The sequence below is a fragment of the Paralichthys olivaceus genome, chromosome 11 (genome assembly GCF_024713975.1).
Source record: "Paralichthys olivaceus isolate ysfri-2021 chromosome 11, ASM2471397v2, whole genome shotgun sequence".
NCBI lineage: Eukaryota > Metazoa > Chordata > Actinopteri > Pleuronectiformes > Paralichthyidae > Paralichthys > Paralichthys olivaceus.
In genome coordinates, this window is record NC_091103.1 from 5770709 (window position 1) to 5794389 (window position 23681).

The 23681-nt window shown below is 41.5% G+C and overlaps 1 protein-coding gene across 1 annotated transcript in view; it reads right to left on the reverse strand.

Moving 5' to 3' along the window:
- Positions 1-23681, reverse strand: part of LOC109634392 (calsyntenin-2) — a 224949-nt gene that overhangs the window by 35894 nt on the left and 165374 nt on the right. The window contains exons 6-8 of the mRNA XM_020094859.2: positions 21695-21880; positions 19663-19920; positions 18459-18580 (exon numbers count right to left, since the gene is read on the reverse strand). Coding sequence (XP_019950418.2) covers positions 18459-18580; positions 19663-19920; positions 21695-21880 — 566 coding nt within the window. The remainder of the gene's footprint in view (positions 1-18458; positions 18581-19662; positions 19921-21694; positions 21881-23681) is intronic.

Here is a 23681-nt window from a genome sequence, read left to right on the forward strand (position 1 = left end):
TGTCATCTCACTGTGAGGGTAACTCATAATGCTGCCAGAATAGTTGTTCATTGTCATGTCTCATTTTCAAATATCACTTGAAAAGTAGTGAATAGGTGTTCAAGATGTGACTTGGATGCCAGAATAGGTCATTTGTCATAAAAACTACCCATATGACCTGTGGTGGCTGCTGCCATTTTCTCAGTGTGGCCTGCTGGAGCTGTAGCCTGAAGGTGGCTGACACCAACACACTCTACAAACTGATTAGAAGGCCATCTAGGTCTAGAGGAGGATTCTGTCAAAACTCCTTTTCATCATGGACATTGTCTCCAACCCTCTACCTGCTGTTCAGTTAGCCAAAGGAGCACGTCCAGCCACAGGCTCAAAATGACTTATTGTCCACTGAATGCCACAGGAGCTCCTTCCTCCCTGTGGACATCCAGTTATACAATTCTTTTTACTTTCTGCACATCTCCACCAGTCCTCTGCTGTTCACATTACACTTTGCACTATGATTCCCTCTTGACCTCTTCCCCTAAACAACACCATGATACCTCCACCTTTACTTCTGAGAGGGGAAAAAAAAAAAATCTGGATCCAAAATCTTGAAGCATTCTCATTGTGAAACTATGATACTGCACATTTTCCCCTTCACAAACCTGACAAGATGGTCCACATTCTTCTTCAGGCTGATCTTTCTTTATTCTCGTAATAATTTTACTTTATCTCAAAATGTTTTTCCCTTCATCATGGCCCTAATACATCCATCACAAACATGCAGAAAACGTGTTTATTTCAAGAGCCCTGGTCTATTTTTCATGTTGAAAACTTTTTATCACAACATAGCAGACAGCATAACTGTGAACTTTTATGTCTTACTGCTGAATGGCAATATGCATTGTACATGACTGCACACCCTTGGAAACAAATCAAACATTTAATTTATATCCTGGCTAAAGTGATAATAAACTCAACTCTGTGCTCACCTCAGCTAAGGGGCTAAATGTTAAGTATCTAAAATCATCAGTTGTAAATTGAAGTTACATTAAGTTCGTAAAGCATACAACACAATCTTCACAAAGATGGAATTTGTCACAGGGTTACCTATTGCATTAGATTGTACAGGTGTCTCTATGCTTCTATTGTGGACATCGGGAGCAGGACTGTCGAGAGGGAGGGAGGGAGGCGTGGGGGACAGACAAAGTGAAGGAGTTGGAGGTAGGGAGTTGAGGGGGTAGGAGGGCCTATAGGGCCAGCTGCCTGGAGGAAGGATCCACAACAGAGATTGATGAGCAATGGAAACAAGGTGACTTTAAGGAGGGATGGGTGGGGAGGAGGAGTCAGAGAGGGAATGAGAAAGTTACTGTGGAAACAAAGTGAAAGCAGAGGTGTCAGATGAAGGGAGTGGATTGGGTGGGGGAGGGAGGGTTGGACAGTAGGGTACCAAATGAGCCAGTAAATGATCACATTTTAACGAAAAAGCTACAGCAGGACGTTACTGTAACTTTAAGTTTCATGTCAAATTGAATAAGTGGTTGGCACCATCACCTCCGAGAGCTAAATGTTCTCCTTGGTCTAATGTGAGTTTTCATCAGGGGGCTCTAGTTTCATTAACTCCTTGACTGAGGGACCAATCTTGGACCAGATTTCAATCAGTCTGAGAGATAAAACCATTGAAAAGTTCCTGTGTCACATGTGAAATCTAGCAAAAAACTCAATGTTTGATGCCATTGGCAAACATTTGCCGTGTTGAGCTGCAAGTTCGAACTTTGAACAAATGTGTCCTCGATACGTCCTGAGAGCCGATCACTCATTCACCACCACATTCGGAGGCGGTCTGTGACAAATGCGGCTACATTGTTTTTGTTGCAGTGAACCTAAATGTACCTTGGGCCACATATATGAAGCACCTTCTACTCAGCTGACTTCCACTGACCCGCTACAGTTTCACTTTATTTACGCTTCTCAGTCCACATACATGACACATACACTGACACTGTCAGAAAAACATAATTAGCGAATACAAATGATGGACGTGAATATTTGTATTTAGAGCTGGACAGTGACATAAGTGTTCACAGGAGACAAAGTCAGGAAAATAGTTTAATACCAGGTCTGACAAGGACCGACAATGTAGCAGCAGTTAGCACAGTGCTGTTCAGTTCCATATCGTGAGAAAACTTGACCAAAAATCTGCGTAAATCCACTGATTCACTGTCATTGTGAAGCCTTTAATTTGAGTTCTATTTGTTTCTGCTTCACTTCATATTGTGTGTTTCTACAATTTGTATGAAAATCACACATTTTGTCAAATTGTTGTCTCAAAAGCTCAGTGATTGTTCGTATCATTAAAGCAAAGGCTCTCAAGCAGACTCATTTTCTACACTGTTTTTCTCCAGACTCAAAAGGCAAAAGTGCTGTTTACTGACACATAATTGCCATAAATCATCATCAGCCCTGTGTCAACATGGAAGCCATTACCATGTCAATTGTTGTAAGCACTCAGAATTGTGCGTCTGAGAGCCTATAATGGCAAAAATAGAAGAAACAATTACCAGAGAGTGATAAAGGAAGAGTAGTTGCTGGTGTTTGTGTGTGTGTGTGTTTGTGTGCGTGTGTGTGTGTGTGTATGTGTGAATTGGAAAAGTACTTGAAGGTTACTATGAATTACCGGCTGGCAAAAGTGACTAATTAGAATGGCAATTATACAGCCGCTCCCAGCAGAGTCTGGGAGTCAACAGCCAAATGACCTCTTCAAACGTTGGTAATGGGCTACACACACACGCATAGACACACTCATGGACACACGTACACACACACACACACACACACACACACACACACACACACACACACACACACAGTTTTTAGGCTGCATGGCCATTCTAGTGAGACTGATCACATTGACTTTCCTGCCCTGTTGGGTTTATAGAGAGCAACAGAGAAAAGTACTGTGACGTATCATAATTTTGGTAATTCAGTGTTCTGGGATACATACACACACAGCACCATGTATGCAATGTCCTGGGTTTGAACAGGTTGCCACCACTCATCATGTGTCTGTTAGGTCATTTCTCATTTTCAGCAGATTAACCATATGTTGTAAACATGAACCCTCCTAGCCTGATGGGTGACTTTCAGTGAAATGTTTTGGTGACCTCCCTCAGTGCCTCGATGGATAGTGGACCTATGGGAATAAAGTAAAAACAGAGCTCATGCTGCAGGTCTTCCTAAATGAAGAAACAGATGACCATCAGGCCTGTTGTCCAGCCACGTGATTGGTTTGTTGGATCGAGATTTTATCAGTCATCAAGTCTGTTTCCATGGTAAGTTTGCACTTGCAGATTCTGTGCAGGATTGTAACTGTAAAATGTTTTTAATTTGTTTTTTAAAAATGATTTGGACGTACCTTGGGAAATCAGACCACTTCGGTACACAATCCTAATGCAGCAATCGAGTTGTTGAAAGAACATTTTGTTACCGCAGCCCACATTGAAAAATTAAGATGATTACGTTTGTGCCTGTTGCCAGGTTTTAAGCTTCATTACTACATAACTGCATGTCTGACAGGTCACAGTGTTCATCACTGTAAGTTCTCTCTCTCTAAGAACACCAGTATCTCTGGCATTTACGCAGCTCTGACAGAAAGGCTTAGCTTGTCCTTCCAATTTTGTATTTTACACAATGGCACAGTTTTGATTTGGTTGAATGGGTATTTTCAAATTCAAACAAGCCCAAAACTCAGAGAGCAGCCTCAGATTTTCTGATACCAGCATATTTGAAGTTGCCGGAGCAGTGACACTACGCTGATAAAGGTTATTAAGATGGTGATTAGTCAGAATGTGGCATAAAATATCAAAATGTTTAGTGATATGACAAATGAATGACTTAAGGATATTTGCTTATTATTACATTTGGAGACGAAGCTGGTTGATGTGAGGTGCGAACTCCGACCTTGGAGACAATTCATAGATATAAAAACTAGAATCACTAGAATTTCTAACATACAATAGGCCAGCATGTTTTCCAGAGTTGTGTCTTCTGCTGTATGCCTGTCAGACAGATTGATTTTTAGTTTTGTCTTGAAGGACAATCGGGGACTGGATTACTGATACAGCAAAAGATATTGAAAAAAAACACAGAAGGACACTGTGTCAGATTTTCTCTGAACTGTGTTGAAACAAGATTATCGAATCATTTTTGTGTGTGGGATCATCATCATCATCAGCATCATCATCATCATCACTACCATCTGGTATCAGAAGCATTACCAAAGCCATCACATCATAGATGTTAGTGTGATGTTCCATAATTTAGTATGGCTTAGTTGATTGGTGAGTTTTGAATGTGCTCATGCTGGCTGGCTTTTTTCCCTTGCTTCCATTCTTTTTGTCACATCAGCTAATTAGTGATTTCACATCATCATCATCACCACTCACGCTTTTGCACAAATAAGCAGCTCCAGCCATCATATTGGAGAGGTTACAGTGAAAACTAAAACTAAAATGGCTCAAGAGAAGAAAAACTATTCCCCACTTTAAATGCTTGTCCAGGGCTCAGAAGAAGTGTTATACAAATCAGTCAATTATCTATCAGAAGTGCTCCTAATGGCATGTTCCCTTTATAATGTATCTTAAATAGAAAAAAAGAACATTTTCAGACAACAGATTCAGTAGAAGAGTTCTGTGTCTGCATTAAGTTAAATTGACAGCCATGATATCTCTGACTCTCATGGCTGAACATCTTACACGACTGCTTTTCATCTCATCGTGGCCACTTTGACTTAAGAGCACATCATTGTTTTAAAGTGCCACAAATAAAAAATTCAGAAGAAAATCCCTGCTATGATTTAAAGCAGATTTTTTCTTTGTTGTGCTCAAACAAATTTATGTGCAAATGAGGAGTTGACTTTGTTCACTGCAGGGAGCATCTTGAGCCAAAAACTGAACTATAAAAAAGGGTATTTTATTTTCTTAATGTTTATTTTATCCAAGCCGCTAAACTCAACACCTCAGTTTAACAGCAGACATACATTCAATGTGTTAGTATTAGTGTAATATTGTGAGTTTTTGGAATTATTTCACCCACATAATATTTTTTTTTCATTCTAAGGGTCCCCAAACAGTTTTGCTTTGTATTTGTTAGCGAATAGACAATATTCAGGCAAAATAAACTTCCTTTAACCCAGTTGGATGCTCAGCTGAGCATCAGATCCCTTCAGCTGCACAACAAAATCTGTAGCTTCAGCTGAGAATGATCACTGTCTGCGTCAGCATCTAGTGTTTGTGCACTGATACCTATTTTTTTAGACAGGCTGTAAACAGACAATGTCCTGGACATACAGTACTTTTATATTTGAAATGTGGAGGTAGATGATATGGACTGAATGATACGATATGCGGCTGATAAAAACAAAATGAAATAAGGTGTCTTTCCTTATAGTGTCTCCCTCTCTCTTGCAATCGTCTCCTTTTATTCTCCACTCTGGACTGATAAAATATAAAAATGCAAATATGCTGCAACACTTACTCCAAATTCGATTCTGCCAGAAATTCTCTCATCTGAGTGTCACAGAAATTGGTTTGGAGCAGGGCCAGATAGAAGTGCACTAAAGTCTACCACTGGCACCACGGCACCGTTACTTTGTGTAGCCAGTGTGTGGAAGTTTTACTGGGGCCTTGAAGGTCGAGAGAGGGGGGGGGGGGGGTATACAGATTAATCACACCTTTAGGCTACATTTAGAGCAAAATCTCTCAGCATATTATATTATGGTGTGAAATCTCTCAGCATATTATATTACCTTAGCCGTCTTGTATAAATCAATATGAGATAACTGCCTTCGTTAAGCTTTATTCAGCTTTTTAACTGGTTGGCAGGGACATGAAGGGCACAGTAAATAATGAGAAGTACTTTTGATCGCTGTAGCAGACATCCCCTGTTTGAGTAAACTAGTGCAGTGCCTGTTTAAAATGCAGCACAGAGGCTAATTGGTTGGACTGTGTTGATCAAGTCTGAGCTTGCAGAATCACCTGTTACATAGATGTATGTTTGTATGGAGGAACGGAATGGATGGAGGTACTAAGCTCCCCCTGGGGCTGGCGAGGGAAAAGATTCATTCGTAAATATGTAGGCTCTGGATTTCAAAATCTGTGTGCATGGTTTATAAACTATGCAATGTGATTTACAGTCTGTGCCCCCAGCTTTGCAAACTGTGCCCCTGGATCCCATGGGCACAAATGACTTGGTAAGTGAGTGTGAAGCAAAGTAAATACAATGCAACACAGTAAAAGCTGGAAACAGCGGCAGAAGACCACGTCCAGTGTCAATCAGGAACAGAAATCTGAGGCTACATCGGGCACAGACTCAAACTGGACAGTTGAAGTCTGGTCTGAAGAGGCTGCAGATGGTAGAGAACGTTTCCAACCTGACTTGTGTCAATAATCCAGGCTGCTGGTTGTGTAATGGTGCTGGTGGGGAATGTTAACTTGGCACAATTTGAGCCCATTAATTCCCACCAGTTCTGAGTATTGTTGCTGCCCATGTGTGTCCATTTATGGCCACAATTTGCAGTCTTCTGTAACATCCAGCATGATAATGCAAAATGTCCCAAAGCAAAAGTGACATGACTAGTTTAATTAGCATGACAATGAGTCCAGTAAAATTAAGGCCTCCGCAGCAAGAGAACCTAATGATGCAGTAGAGCAGAAGGTCGGCAGCATGAATGTGCCGCTGAAAAATGTGAATAAATGATTCACTGCTTCCATGATGTTCTACTTCCTGCTGGGGTTGAAGCACCAAAGCCTATTTCTTTTTCCACAATAGATTTCATTTCATTCTAGTTTATGTGTTTCCAAAAAAAAAAGTATCTCCTGATTAAAATGTATTTGTCTTTTCTCATTTCAGATTTTCAGATACTTCTATGTCGACCATTTCAGAACCATGTCACGTATACAGATGGAAATGTTCACTGTAAAAAAGAAATGTCTAATATATGATTGATCGAACGACCTCGATAAGTTCCAAAGGAAAGTTCATGTTGTGTTGTGAGTTCGATGCTGAACACTGACTGAAGACAGTAACAAGTGCAGGAATCATTTCGTTGACTGGGCCTGAAGTCATCATTAATGCATGTGTGATGCTGGACTTTTTCAGCCTGAGAGGCACAGTGAGTTTCTGTCTCCTGGGCTACTGTATATCTGCTTAATGCTACTTTGAATACAGCAGTAGATATCACAGCGGAGGAGAAGACTGTGGCATTGAGGTGCTGCTGATGTCTGTAACAGAGAGAGAGAGCAAGAGAAAGAAAAGTAAAACATGGTCCCGCAGGTTTAAACTGTCAGTACAAACCAAGCAGTGTGAAAGGTTGCCACAGACCTTTAGCAGAGCGGTGAGAGGAGACAGACTGGGGGGAAATATCGTGCGATCTCGCCTACTGCCACACTACATCCATCACACGCCTCCTCTTGATTACCTGAACCCTGACATGTGCTCTGCCGATACTCCTACACCATATTTACCACCAGGCTCCCTTGTTCATCCGCCTTTCCATCTCTATCTCTACTTCACTTCTCGCTTTCTCGTCCTTTTCTCTGGCCACACTTAAGGTCAGGGTGGGATGTGCACAATAAATCTTCAGTGCAGATTCTGACAGCCACCCTCAATCCAGGAAGTGCTTGAGACTATCGGGGGCAAGTGCTGCGCTGCAAATAAATTTTCCCCTCTTAAAAACTTTTGTGTAGACAGAAAGTCTGGGGAGTAGGGATGGAAGAAAATTATTTGGCTGGAAAGTAAGACACATCAGTGGAGAAAACAGAAAGAGGGAGGTAAGAGGGGGAAAAGGGCAAAAGGTAAAAGGAGAGATTTGCTGAAGGAAGGAGATTCAGCAAAGCCATTTTCTCCAGATGAATCTGATGAACGGCACAGAGCAGCGGCTTTTACCTTTTGCCTTTTACCACAAAGTGATCCGTTTTTTTTCAGATACCCAAACACAATAAGCTTCGTACACACTGAGGGCACCACAATGTGTGATCAAGTGCACAACAGTACACACAAAGACCTACACAGGTGCCACGACTAATTTTGCACACATATATTCACCCATGCAGCACAGACACACACACACACCTGCTGTGCAGCCAGTGCTGTCCACAAGTCAGCAGACCATTTCCCCATCCAAAATTACTACATGTGAGACTTGGACTTGAGTCAGACTTCAAACACAAACTAGAATGGTGCTCCGCCAAGGCCCAGTGGTTCCATCAAACTGCACCAGATTTCACACTCATATATCAGCCCACTACATGTGCCTGTTTTTTTTTCTAATCAAGATCCATAAATTATTCCCTGTGAAATCAGCAACGATGTAAAAAAAAACCCCCTATCCTGAAATGTTAGTGATAAAAAATAAATCCTGGATCCACTGCAAAATGTGATGGGATCTGACCGATCAACACATCCTTCCACACGTTTATTTTGTGGTAGCGCGTTAGTGTTTTTTTTGCGTTATCTTGATCACAAAAGAGAAAAATATACAAACCAAACAAGAAACAAATGGACAGATGTAAAAGCTTAACCTCCTCGGTAAAGATAATGAAGACTTATTGATTACTGATCAGCATCAGCAGACACTTGAATGACACCACAGGAGCAGTATGGAGGCATTAATGTTTTTTTTTTCTGTTGTTTTATAACGTCTGAAGAAGGGAGTCATATTTATTTCAATTGTTTAGGACTTGGCTGTTTATCCCTGAAAGTCCAAAAGTGTTTTAAGGACTCTAACACTTCACCCACCCCTTCATCAGTATAGTGGTGGATACATAATGAGTTAATTTTCTTTTTTGGGTGAACTATCCCTTTAAGACTTGTCACTGATGATGATGATTCTTTTTATTGTCATGATTGTGGAGTGGACAACCCATCATGACTGGGTCTCAGCTGTCAATCATGATATTTCACCCTGTTTTATAGCATTGAATAATTCAATTAAAAACTTACTGGAAAAATTAAAACAGTGTGATAACAACTACCTAAAATGACAGAAACCATGTTTGAGAATTTTATTTTATTTTTTTTACTTTTAATGTCCCATCCACCAACATGGAGAAGGCAAGGTTTATGACCTATACAGCATCCAGCCACTAGAGGGTGATCCAGGTGATAAGGCTTCACTTTTGAGAGCTGTCATGTCTTCCACCTTTATATACAGTCTATATGATGGAGACACACAGGCAGGGAGAGTCAGGCGAGGTAATAAAAGCCATTGGTCCTCCACCCTGTTATTTAGTGGCCTCTCCAGCATGATTTCTACCTCTCTAAGATCTATAGCATTTCCCACTCTCATAAAGTGGAGGAAATGTTGTCCAGGAAGTGTGGGGTGTGGAGGAAATAAAAATGATGGAAAACTACGTGCAATGTGCTTTTCGAAAATCTAGTTGTAATAAAGTCTGATATCATTCGAGAGGCAGAGGTTGAGAGACATTTCGACGGAATATAAAACAATGTCAGTGATGAATGAGTGATATTCTGAAATGACTGCAACGACAAAACCTGCCTGCTACAGTTAAGCTTATTAAATTATCATTTCATTATTATTCAAATGTAGCTCAGAATGTTTTGGAGCGATATCAGAGTGATTGTTTATTGTCTATTCCTGTTTCTTTCGGCCGTTCCTCCTCAATATGTTAAATTCGGGCATGTGTCTCTGACAGCTTTCCCTTTGTAGCCTTCACATCCATCTTTTCTTTCCTCACCTATTTTTCTCTTTTGATATCTGTCCCCTGGAGTGTTTCTTCCTCTCACCTACCTTTCCTGTCCCTTTTTTCCATTCTCTTACTGTCCTCTTTCCTATCCTTTGTTCTTCACAGTTATTGATTCCTGTTGTCAATAAGTTCCTTCCACCTGAATACAAAAAAGGCTATTTGCATGACTGACAATCAATATAAAAAAATCTTCACCGCTGTTCACAACAAATCCAGTGTGGTGATTATTTGTGGTGTGAGCAGCAGAGAAAGGATGGACTCCCCGATCACAACACAAGAAGTGCACGCTCCACTTGGTGCAATTCTACAGGTATAGGGTGGCAAGGGGCGATCACGTATGAAAGCCAAAGTAAGCTTCCCCCCAGCTCCTGAGGAGCAGCTGGACAGTGGTCACAGTATTTGCGGGTGAAGCTGTGAGATCCTCGCCTTGAGCTGAGTAAACAGAGAGAGCTCAGTCCTGACCCAGAACGAGATTATGACTCAGAAGACACACATACACATGAGCTGTGTCCCAATTTCAGGGCTGCATCCTTTGTCGGCTGCATTCGCAGACTGTTTGCGTCACAGCGGCGCGACCAGACTGTCCCAATTCGAAGGCTCCTCCAAATGCGGCCCACAAATGTGTCCTTAAAGCGCTGACAAACGAAGGCTCCTACAGGGGGGACTTCGCCACGCAACATATCCCATGATTTACTGCACTTCAGTGACAAACTGTTTTTCATGAGAGGTAATGGCAGCAAAAAGCGAGGCGATTTATTTCTAAATGTAATGTTGCTAGAGGTACACATGGTAAAATGGTGGGAAGAGCTGGTGATGCAATAGGACAGATGTCGGCTGCATAGACCGAGTCCTCCACAGGATGCGGCCACTGAATTGAGACACAGCAGTGGACACACCTCAAAAACAATCATGTTGAATCAAATTATGTGTGTGTGTGTGTGTGTGTGTGTGTGTGTGTGTGTGTGCGTGCGTTCGTGTGCATATGTGTTTGTGGTCATACAGTCCTTTGGAGCCCATTGGTGCAGCAGAGCTCTAAATTTAGCGAGCTCTTTTGTGAGAGTCATCTATCATTCAACACAAACCCTCCCATGAGGAGAGAGAGAGTAAGAGAGAGAGTATGTGTGTGTGTGTGTGTGTGTGTGTGTGTGTGTGTGTGTGTTACAGAGAGAATGTCAAAGTTGCAAATCAGATAAGGAAGGAAGCAGAGAGCCACTCAATGTTACTAACTAATACTAAACCTTACCCTGCTGGACACAATTTACAGGATTTGTGGAAAATACGGAAATATATTCATCGGGAGAAAAGGAGAAAAAAAAACTGTCTTTGTTCTTTATTAACTAGGAAACTACTGTTTTTCTTGATGTTTGAGGATAAAGAGGATGAAGAAAACACAGATTACGCAGCGTGGACTTGTGGCAAATTGCTCAGAGAAATGGTTGAGATTTAAAAATGTGTAATACCATGCTGCTTATTTCACTCATCCGCGTGATGCTTTGTGAATGGAACAAAACATTGCAGTTCCCTCATTTGCACATTCATTTAGAGCAAAATGGAAGACAGCTGCATGTGCTATTATCTGAGCTTGTGGTACCGGCGTGTGCTCGTAATAGCAGGTCTGGCCCTGAGAGGAGGCCAATGCATGTGTGTGTGTGTGTGTGTGTGTGTGTGTGTGTGTGTGTATGCGTGTGAATGCCACAAGCCTTCCACATTTCACTACCATTATCTCTTCCACTCTTAGATGGACAGATGTTGTGCGGACCTCCACTGATTCTTGCGAACAACACATTTATTTTTTTTGCTACTTCATAATAAAAACAGCATAATTTCATAAGCTCGTCAGGTGGAGCAGTCCCTAAACATCCCGTAGTTTACTAACAAGGAGCTCCTGATGACAGCAGACTGCTGCATCACACAAGCAATTTGAACCTGCCAGATGCTCAGCGTTCGGTGTGTGCTCAGGAGAAATTCTGTTCGAAAATAAGCCTGGACCAGTTCGAAGGCGACTGTGGGAGGAGATCACTCCGGGAGGCTGGCAAAAAAAAAACAACAGCACGTACCTCCATCGATCCGTCTCTATTGTCATAACTGAGAGAGTGTTCTGTCACTGTTGATGTGTACAATGGATGTGAGTGCACTCAATCTGTGAGCTTTTACACCCACATATGAAAATGGGAGAGGGAGGATACAAAACCCTTTTGAAAGGTACTTTGACAGGACAGTGCAGAGGTCCATGATCATTCACATTTCAACTCATGCAAATGAAAACTTACTGCGATTATTTAGCCTTTCTTTGTTCGATTTTTGATTTTTAGCTTGATTTTTAGAGGCCCCTTATCAAAAATCTCCACTGAAGCAATGCCTTGACAGGTAATCGGCAGCTATAAGATGCACACATGCACTGGTATCCCGGTTACTAAGTCAGATTTGGTTTGTCAAAACCAGGATGGAGGCTTAATCAAATCAGGATACATGCTTAAACCCAAAAAGGGATATTGACATCTCTATCCCTGAGCAACACAGGCCAAACCTGTCATACAAGGACAGTTACTGATTCAATTTCCTATTTCCCACTGCTGTCCACTGTGAAATCAGAAAAGACCCCCCTCAAGTGTTTGCCTGATTGCTTCTCTGAAGAAAATAAGTGTTTTCCGTGGGGTATAGCTGAAGGTAATGATGTCACTTCCACATTCAATTTAGACTCCTGGTGGAAACATCATTTAGATCTCAATTATCCCAGTCGTTTTTTTCTCGTTTGTTTCACAGCCGAAAGGCTTGAGGTGACTTTCTCATTGATTTTCTTCTCTTGCCAATGGGCCGGCGCCCTCTCAGATGAAGACACAAAGCAGACTTTGTTCTAACTGTACACTAAACATTTTTTGCTTGAGACACTTTATGAAAGCAATGAGGTGATGAAACACCACTGACAACTAATATTTGCCAGCCTCAAAATACAATCATATCTTTTTTGAATCCTGACAAACTGACCAGCATTTCATGCACCACTGGACGGTGGCTTTATATGTGCAACTAGACGATCAAATGATTAATCAATGGAAATAACTGTTTAAGAGCTGTGTCTGGGTCACAACAGAGAGGCTGGAGCTGACACTGGGCAATAAGTAGGTCCATCATAGGCTTGACATACAAACAACCATTTACACTCACGTGCACATCTATGAGATATTTCTATATTATTTTCGCACAACAGTATGAGGTGAGTCAAAGATGACTTTATTTGTCACCCTTAAAAAAAGTAGAATAATAAAAAACGTATTTACTGCAGTATAATTTCTCTGGAGCAATGGAATAATAAAATCCTACTGACTGTCGATGCACTGTCAGAAAACTTCTGATTCTGCAGCTGCAGTAGAAAAGTAATAAAAAAATCTTTTCATTTTTTAGCACATTCAACAATGGAGGGGATTTAATGAGATGACATTTGTAGGTCTATTGTAATCATGAAGTTATTTAAGAACAAAATCCACTGAGCTTGTTTTTTGACGTTACTTCTGGATGTATGTGAAGAGGAGAAATCTATAATTATGTATTTGGTTCTCGGAACATAAAACACCTGCTTTACTGTTTCTCCATCCATGTGGGTCTGCACTGGTGCTCGTCATAAACTGTATATATGGACAACATGACCACGCTCCAAAAGTGAAACCAAAACGTCTCGATTGCCACCTGGTGGCTGGCTGCAGTATAGGTCATTAGCCCCGCCTCCACCATGTTAGTGGATGGGGCATGGACTACACAAAAAAATCAAAGTCAAATGGTTTCTGTCACTTTAGGTAGTTCTGATCACGATGTTTGTTCAAGTGCTAATCTTAATTGGTCATATAAAAACAAGGAATTGTGGGAAGCCATTACCCCCTTTCCTTTTGTATAAAGGATGTTCCAGTGTGTGCCATTCCAAAGACGGTAAGATAGGTCACATTGAAACTACTTTCCTAAGGATTCAGGGAAGTCTACCACTTCTTGTCTCGGTTGCTTCATCAATTCTTTACTATGGAACTTTCCGAAGTAAAATCTCCTGCTGCTTGCGTGTGTCATTCTCTTAGCTGGTGAAGTTTCCTGGACACCTGCAAGTTTATTTTACCCACTGCGCCCACCTGATCCAATTTTCTACATAGTTCCCAACACACGAGGGGGCTCATTCACTCAGTACTGGCTCCTGCAAAAACATATTCAAGATTGACAGTCCAATTCTTTGAGATGCTTGAAGTTTGCGTTTAAAGAATACTAAACCACGTTTGATACAAGCTCAATGCAAAGCTCTTCAGTAAGGTCAATAAAAGCCTCGGGCCATTTCTCTCGACAATGGACACAGTGCAGATAGTAAAGCTTACAAATACTGAATCACACTGAACACAATAGGCCTTTACACAAAAAGCTAAGCTGCTTCAAACTACTGTGTCTGTTATTAACAGATAGCTAGTACACAGTTTTTCAGCAGGTAAAATTAATAACTGGCAGGCATCTTTGTCCTTCCAGTCATTATACAGCGGCTTATAAAGGCTGATTAAATATATGAGAAATTAATTATCACTTCTGTGATAAACCGATGTAGGGAGAAGAGGAGATTGTTCTGTGGATGAGTTTCTTGGTGTGAGATAGTCAGAAGTTCATTTTGTTTAAAAGTAGCAGATGAGTAGGAAGTGGTGACAAGGCGAGGGAAGATAGCGACTTAATGAAAGTTTCCTTTCATGCCCCAGGGTTTCACAGACAATTATCAACAAGAGGCAGGAAGATGAGAAAGAGGATTCGAAAAAAGAGATGAGAGATTTTAACAGTGCTCAAGAAGGAAGCGTCCAAAAGATGTAAATGTGCTGCGCACACTGCAGTCATCTTTAGACATGTTTATCACCCAAAGTTAATGAAAAAAAAAAAAAAAGTCAAAATCAATTTAGACATGGATACGGATTAACTCATTCCCTGTATCTGTTCATTAACCACGAGAGTCGTCAAACATCCAATGTGCTCAATGTGGTAAAGCAGGAAACCAACTTAAATGTATAATGTTTTCATTAATGCCAAAATCCATTTTTTACAAATGTAATTTGCTGCAAACAAAAACTCTCACTTAGAAGGAAAAAAGTCTCCTCTGGTCGGCCGATTAAACTGGATTGTAATATGTTATGGCTTATGCATGTCGTATTTGGTGGATTTTTATAATATATTAAAACATTAATGGTAAATTCTACAAGACTGTACTGAGTTTCCCAAGTTCCCCAAAGCCACCTCTCAGCCTAACCTAGAAAACAAGCTCTCTAAACTTTTCCTAATTTGCAGATTAATTAAATCTTTCAATTAACAAGGGATCTCTTGATCAAGTTTTTAGTCTGCGGTCTCAATTCAACTACTTTAATATGCAGGGTTTTCTCTACAAATTAACGCTGTGCCTAAGCAGATTTGTGCAGTGTGTTAATAACATCATTGTGAGGACATTTTGACGTCGTGAGTATATTTTGGCTGGTCCTCACAAATTCAATGGGCTGTTTGTGGGTTTAAGGTTTAGGGTTAGAATTAGGTTTAGGTTACGGTGAGGCATTTAGGTTTAGGTTAGGTTTAGGTTAGGATAAGGGGCTCGGGAATGCATTATGTCAATGAGTGTCCTCACAACTATAGAGTGACGTGCATGTGTGTGTGTGTGTGTGTGTGTGTGTGTGTGTGTGTGTGCGCTGTAGGCGAGCTGCTCCTCGCTCTCCCCAGCTGCCTGATAGCCTGTACACCTGCCATCCATCAGCTCATCAGCCCAGCAGCACTCAAACCCTGCTTCTTCACCCACTCGTCACCAGATTGTTGCTTCTGCCAGTTAAGTGCTCTCGGCCACCTAGCACAGAGCAAACCTTGTGCCTCAGGATCATCCCCTGCATCCCTGTTCGACCTCTCCTCTCCCATCATTCCGTCCACTGTTTTTGCCCCCTAACCTCCACCGTCTAATATTGATTCAAAATGTTGAGAAGCTGGGCATGCTGGGAAACGTTAATGTCCATCTCCCAGTAAATAATAACCATCAGGTATTCAGCTATTTATAACAACAACCTACTTATAATAACAATCAGGAGCCAGCCAAGGCATGGTAAAAATAGTATTTTATATTTTAAGGTGCGGCAGAGCTACAGTACAGTGTTGTATTTTATCTACTTATATTTTCTACAATTTTAAGTACATTTTCACTAATGGTAAGAAAATGTTTTATTCGATAAATATAGTCTCAATGTAATTCTGTTGTGCAGGACCGGGTATTCTTCGATTGACACGTAGAGCGTAATGTTTTAAAGGAAAAAAGGATTGTAGTTGGTGCTCTGTGGTGTCAGGTGTGACTGTGGGGCAAGTGGTTTACATGGTTCAAGGGTCCGGAAGGAGGACCCCCGCGGTAGAATATTCTTGAGGGCACCAGGGAGGTCATAATTGGCTCTGGGCCAGCCACGAACAATCAGTGGGTCAGTGGACCGTCAAAAAATCCATACAGTTTTCTACCAGCACAGTCTGTCTCTTCACTGGCCCCTGATGCATGTTTACAATACAGACTGACGTTAAGTAAATGGATGTAGCATGTAGACATTTGCTCATGTCCAGTTTAAAAGAAATGTTGGTCAGCAGCCAAACACTCCCAGATGTAAAGTGTCGACTCACATTGTGCCTAGTTTTCAAAGGAGATATTTTGATGGCTCACAGTGCACATGAATGTTGACGTGACTTCAGGACAGCGCTCAAGGATATTCTTTTCACTTGTCTGAGTGTTGTGAGAAGCAACAACCTTGAACCTATGGAAAAACATACATTTTGAATCTGATACTTTAAAAGCTAAATGATCAAAAAACCGAATGGACAAGACGAAAAATATTGTCTTTATGATCTTAAATGAATGAAATGAACGAGAGATGAACTGGGAAATTGAATTGCAACTCCTGAAAAGGACGTGATGCTATCAGCCAGACAGGAGATGCATCACTGAGCTTGAGTTGTTAAAACTAGAAAAGCACCTTCACCACTTTTGATCTGCAGCAGGGAGCACATGAACTGATGAGTTTAATTTAGATTTTAATAACCGAAAGCAACCGTTAGCTGCAGTTAAAAGATGAAGCGTGCTTCCTGAATGTTTTGTAAACTGCTCTCTGTAAATGATGATGAGTATTGTAGTTTATAGTGAATGTGAAAGGTTTTAGTTTGGGTATTTTTGTTTTGAATATTTTTCTAAATGCAAGTTTTAATGCTACATCCTCTCATGGAGAAATACAAACACAAACCCCTTTATTTTCTGTTCAATTCCATTTGATTGTGCTACAGTTCAGAAACAAATAGATAAAGGAAAAAATACAGGAATCAATGTGTAAAATCTCACCAGTGTTGAAAGTAACGACTACACACACACACACACACACACACACACACACACACACACACACACACACACACACACACACACACACACACACACACACACACACACACACACACACATGATCTGTCTGATCATATCAGCCCAGGGTGTTGTATCTGGATGTCCAGGCTCAGCTGTGTGTCTCTCCCCCAAATCAAATGTCATTGCTGAGTGAGAGGTCCGGTGAGTCAAGGTGACCTGTCTGACTTTAAGACAGGATCCTTGATCAAAAGACAGCTGCTGCCTTACACACACACACACACACACACACACACACACACACACACACACAGTTGTTGCGCTATTCTTATCAGGACTTTTCATTAACCTAACCTTAGCATTAGAAGTTACGGTCTGCCTCATTAGAGCTGAGCTTTGGACCTCATGAGGTCTACTGGTGCTGACAGGGTCAGTGTTTACAATGGGAAAACTTCTAAAGAGGTAACAAAAGGAGTATACGCACGCATGCACGCACACGCACACACACACACTGGTTTGTGGAGCTTGAGCAAGCACATTTTTGCCTCTGCTATGTCTGTTTGTTAAAAATTGCATGTCTTCCAAAGATTATAAAGATACAGTGAGGACAGACTGCGTTTTGCAGATCTGTATGAAAATCAGTTAATTAAAGATGAAATCAGAATCGTCCAAACTGATGGCAAAATGGCATATTTTAAGTGGTGATCCAGTTTTGGACGTTTTTTTTTTTAAACATTCCCAGTCTCACTCTACTTAAACCAAGATTTCTACACCAAAAAGCTTCATCATGGCTGCAGTCATTTTCGTGCAGTGTTTTTTTTAATCTCTGGATAGATTTGATTCCTCAGTGAAATCTTGTCAGGCAGTGAAATACTGGATAAGAGAGAGAATAAAACAGCTCCGGCTGCAACAGAGTCCTATAGCTGGAACGTCTTCACACCCATGTTCAATATTTATTGAAAAGTCATTGAAAACTGTTATTAACTAGACATGTCTGAGCGTTCTCCAAATTAATTGAGGTTAATTAAAGGTTCAGTCTTTTTGGATTGAAGGAGGGTTTGCAACTAATCACTAAAAAGAAGCCTATACACATTAATGTGTGCACGCACTAACAGACAAAACCATAGGTGTGTGCAAATCTCTTTATGTCTGATGTACAACCAGTTAGCAAACTGGGCTCGCCTGAAAAACCTTGAGAAAACCTTGATATAAGTGCAAGACACAGATTAAGCAAAGAAAAAAAAACCCCAGTGGATATTTAATACAGGTTTACTCCTGAGATTGTCTCATAAACTTCTTGTAAAACCCACAAAGGTGAACTGACGTACAGTATAAACTGAGGTCATTCAGCCTACCTGCTCCAGCTTCCAGTGGAACTCAGCCGGTCTGAACGTGTCCACCTGAGTGAAGTCTCTCCTCAGCAGAAACACAAGGCGGCAGTTGTGGACGTACAGCGAGTAGTGATGACGGTTCATCTCTGTGGGAGGCAGAAAGAGAGGGGGGCTGGCATCAGGGACCAAATCACCACACCTACGCACTGTCAGGTAAAGCCAGGCTGACATCTGGCTTTGTGAAACATCTAGAAAAGTGGAGCAGCAGGATTATTTCCGAGGGGGTCAACTTTCAGACAGTTGTTTCCCACCATTTGAAAAACAAACTCATTGCTTTGGGTGAGCCTGCTGTGATGTTACTGATTTCGTTTTACTGGAACATTACAGAGCTCTAGACTTCATCTACTCTATGCATCACGTTAACAACGAGCCTAAACATGAAATAACACTGACATTCCTTCAATGGTCATGTTTATGTAAGTAAATAAAACTAAAAAGCGTTTCGCATAAAAAAAGCACAGGAGTGAATAGAAAAAGACAGTGAATCAAGTTAAACTAACCTATAAAGGTGAATTTCTCAATACTTTACTTCTCTTCACTTTGGCTTCAGCTTTATTTTGGAAAATGCATAAAATGTAACAATATATAGTTGGATTAAAAAATGCTATTTAGTTATATACCTTTTTACTATAAAGCCCCATTCTTTGGTGTAGAACTCAAAATACTGCCAACTTCTCAAATGCTTCGGTGCTTGCTCATGACATCTACATGTATTTTCATGGCAAAACAACATAGTATATCTGGCTTACTTAATGACAGGTCAAGACATCATGCAATAGGTCAAGCCAATAGTGAGCATCCGCCGCTTGATCACAAGGTGAACTACTTCTGACAGTGTGATGCACTCCTGTATATTTTGAATTCTAACAGGGCTCTCCAGTTCAAAAATGACATTTTCCCCCACATTTGAATGAAAGTTTGAATTTAGTTAGCTAGTTATTCTCTAGCAGGGATCCACTGACTATGAGCCACAGTGGCAAACTTAATCATAATGCAGAAACACATCCCCCAGTGCAAAAGTGTATCTTACTACTGTGTTCTCAAACTGCATCCATGGAACAAGAGTATAGGCGTCACCAGACGATGGTTACACAGATCTAGGATCAATTCATTGTTGGATTTAGTCTTGGGATTTGTTGAGAGGAAAGTCAAAGTGGCTCATACTCACCAGTCTTGTCCGAGTTGCAGAGAAGTGTCTCCTTCTCAGCTCTGAGTCCAGGACTGGGCCCGTGCTTCATCCACGTCGCTATGGTGAACTGGTCAGTCAGATTCTGGGGTACCACCCAATCTGGGATATTTGCTGCCTGACGACCGTCGAACCTGAAGATCAAATCGCTGTCCCTCCCGCTGTCAGTCACCAGGGACGCCGTCCAGTTGGTGGCGGCACTCGGGGCAGGGAGGAGGTCAGTGCTGCCCGAGGAGGCTCCTGAGGTCACAAACACAAGGTGCGACAGGAGCAGTGTCAATAACAATCAGTGCAGATAGGCAGTGTATATTGGCCTAACCTTGGCTATGATTACTTATGAGTGAGGCAGATGGCGGGGCTTAATATGTAATCAATGGGCCGAGATGGATAGAGGATGTGGGTATTGATTCATGGCAAATGAAACTGACTTTCAAAAGGAAAGAGATGAGAGTCATCGTTCACAAATTCCGAACATACTATAGCACTTACACAAGCTTCTACGGGAGAAGAGAGGACATATCGACTGAGCGTGATGGTAAAACCAAAATAAAAGTGTGTGGTGTGAATCCACCAATTGCATAAATTATTAACAGCTGACACTTTTGTTACGTGATTTCAGTTTGTCCTGACACACGAATCATTACCACCTGCACCAACTCATCCCATCCCCTTCCTCTTTCCTCCTTTTAAAAAGAAACTCCATCAATCCTTGACATAATGACCTCAACATGTTGCGTCCCGAACCATCTCTGCTTTCAAGCTGTCACCTTGAGAAACGTTATTTTTGCCACGTTGTTCACCTTGCTCCTCAATATATCTGACATGCCCTTACCAATCTATCTCTGCCCCTCTGAGACAGAGAAAAAGGAATTTCGGGTGTCTAAACCACATTTATAAATCATTTCTAACGGCTTATGGGGGGGGGGTGGTAACTCAGAACAATTCACTAAACATGCTGTTTCCGAGAAAACATGTCAGTATGAGCCATGTCTCCCTTGTTCAAGCAAACGACTGCAACACGCATCTGTTCATTTCTGCTAATAACACAACGTTAGCACATTTGTTAATGTTTTCCTTCATCCTTAAAGCTCTATTTCTCTACCTCTTACTCACGCCACTGTGACTCCAGTAATTATATTCTCTCAGTAAATAAATACGCATCGACTTCTCCGAGAAGCATCTGCAGCCTTTTCTTTGCCCGATGTCTTTGTACATTATCTCAAATTGATTGTGCTTTCAAAAACCAATTACAATTTATTCTATTCGCTATCAGATAATGATTATGAGGTACCTGAAAAGGACTCTTTAGTGGTAAACCATGCATGGACTGGGAGCCAGGGGAGACAGGGAGGGGATGTTATGCATTCAGATGAGTTGGAAAGGGGCTTGTGAAGGCCGTTAGTCAAAGATGATGACTACAGACCCCCTGCTGGCGGTGCGGCGTGGGCGGGGAGTGGGGAGCGGGGAGACTCGGCTGCTTTGTTGGTGCTCTGGGCACCGACACGGCACCTCGGCTGCTCATCAGTCACCAAGGAGAGAGTGCGGCTGCATCTGGGGAGGCTAATGCCCTCGCTCTGTCACATCATTAGTGACACAGCTTTAAGTTGCCATTCTGGTGCCTTCATTTTGAGCAGAGGTTTACCAGGGACACAAGCCGGGATGAGAAAGCAACGCGGACTGGGAGCTTTCAGATGTCGGTTTAAAAAAGGCAGAGAGAGGCGCCTCAGGCCCTATCTGACCCTGGTACTCAGACCGTGAATTCAACTAATGCTTTTAGCTACAGCTCAATTCTAATTCAATACACTAACTTTAAGTTTGCCGCCTCAGTCAGAGGTCACCTTTGATCACCCATCTACTGTTTATTCTACGTATCCACTGTCAAAACAGCCATAGGTCCAGCTGTCAATGGATTGACTGCTACACGCCAACAATGCTCTCGACATTTAAATAGTTATGGTTTTGAAAATACAGAAATAATGATCTTTTCTTTTTAATGTGTGCTTGTAAAACCAACCACAAAGCTTCTGTAGAGATTTCTCAGAGTAGGTTTCCCGGTCGCAGCCCTTCCCGATGTGACTGGTCTGCAGCTCCACCGTGGTCCTCACCGACGACAGCGGCTCACCACAGGTCTCCAGGTGCATCTTAGGAAACAGCTGCTTACTGCCTGTTCCGGGCTCGTAGTCCACTTGTTTATTCCAACCTGGGAAAAGAGGGAGATGGAGTCACATTGTTAAGGATGGCAGAGAAGATGGGTTCAACTGCAGAGTCTGTTCTGCCTGATTCCAAACACCAACTGCCTTCGGTGATATGAAATCATGAATCTACCTGTTTGCTTTTGTTGATGTGCATTTTGCCCTCATTTTGTCTGTTTAGACTACAACCAAAAAAAAGACCAATTTTCCGCTGTCACTAATATTTTGGGCATGATAACTCAAAGTCCTTCTGGCAGAATGTTCCCAGCTAATGAAATTGCTGCATTGTTGTGAGAGTGCAGTACTTGCATTAGCAGCAATAGTCATTATGCTGTCACTGTCTGTCCTGTCAGCTTGAAATTGTGTTTTTTGTGTGGTCAGGCTATTATTTTGTGCGTCAGGGATGTTTTCGCTTTTTCCTTCATTTTTTTCCCGAGCCTTTGTGGTTTGAATGTGTGTTTGGCAGCACAGTCTCTAACGGAGATAACGAGAATGAACTGCATAATTCCTGTGCCGGTTCACGAGATATTGTTTACAGTGAGCGGATCTCACTCATTATCTCAGCGGAAAAAATGAATTGGTATTTTGCTGTAAATGCAGCCAACATATATTTTTAACATTTGATCGTTCAGAAACCTGCCAGTACAGTAACCATCTCTGAGTAGTGCTGTTGTTCTTCATAGCTGCATGAAACTCTTTAAATTCAAACTATAGCACCTCAAAATCAACTTGGTGCCCCCTTTCTATCCGATCAATGTTGCTAGCGCACCCAGTCTACTTCCTATCCATCTCTGCTTCTATCTGTCCATCTAGATATGGAGTATTGCATTGCTAGTAGCTGGAGGCATAAGCATGAAGCCGAGCTGACTGGAGCAGAAAAAGAGGAAAAGGCCTTTGTTGCTCACCAGCCTGTTAAATCTGCCATGTCCGCTTCCTCACACGCTCACCACCTTGTGAGCAAACACATACACACACCGCATCTGTTTTGTAGTTGATTTACCTCCTCCAGACTGCGATTACTGTGGGCGGCTGCAGCACTGTTACTATGGGATTGTTGGTGGCTGTGATGAGAATACCCACAAACAACTGTGCACGCTAAACAAGAACAAACCACATTCATTCAAAAAAAAGACACCGGAACAAAAGGCTCTGCTGATTTATACATTTCTTCAGCCTTCTGTCTCACACATTCATCCTTTGCTCACAGTTACAGTATCTAGTGTACGTCCTCCCACCTGGTGACGGCTCCTTTGTACATCAACCTTATCGTGTAAAGACCTTGCATCAGCAATTACTGCATGAGCAGCATTAAACTTAGTATGATGGCAAAGTTTACCATGCTGATATGCAAAGACATATATATATATATAAGATATATATATATATATATTTAAGATTCCTGGTTACATTTACATATTTTCAATTATCCCTCCACTGACTTTTCTCTCCTTTAACCATTGCTTGCATGATGAATTTTGTTTATGTGCCATTTATGGATTCATTTGTCACTTTGAGAAATACTCAGATTTGACCTCTTGTCTAGAGTTAGATGAGAAAAATTGTGACTCTGACTATTCAATATAAAGTTGGAGTGACAGTTAGCTTAATAGAAATGGGGGAATTGAGGTTGCCTGACTCTGAATATTACAGTGCTCTCGTAAGTCACAGCAAAGAGCCACATAAGGCCATGTAAATTGTTATAGTTTGTGCAGATTACATGTAAACCAATGAGCTGTGGAGGTGGTGGTACGGAGATGTTACCTTTACCTATCCACCCCCTTTTTTCAACGCTAGCAAAACATGTCCTGG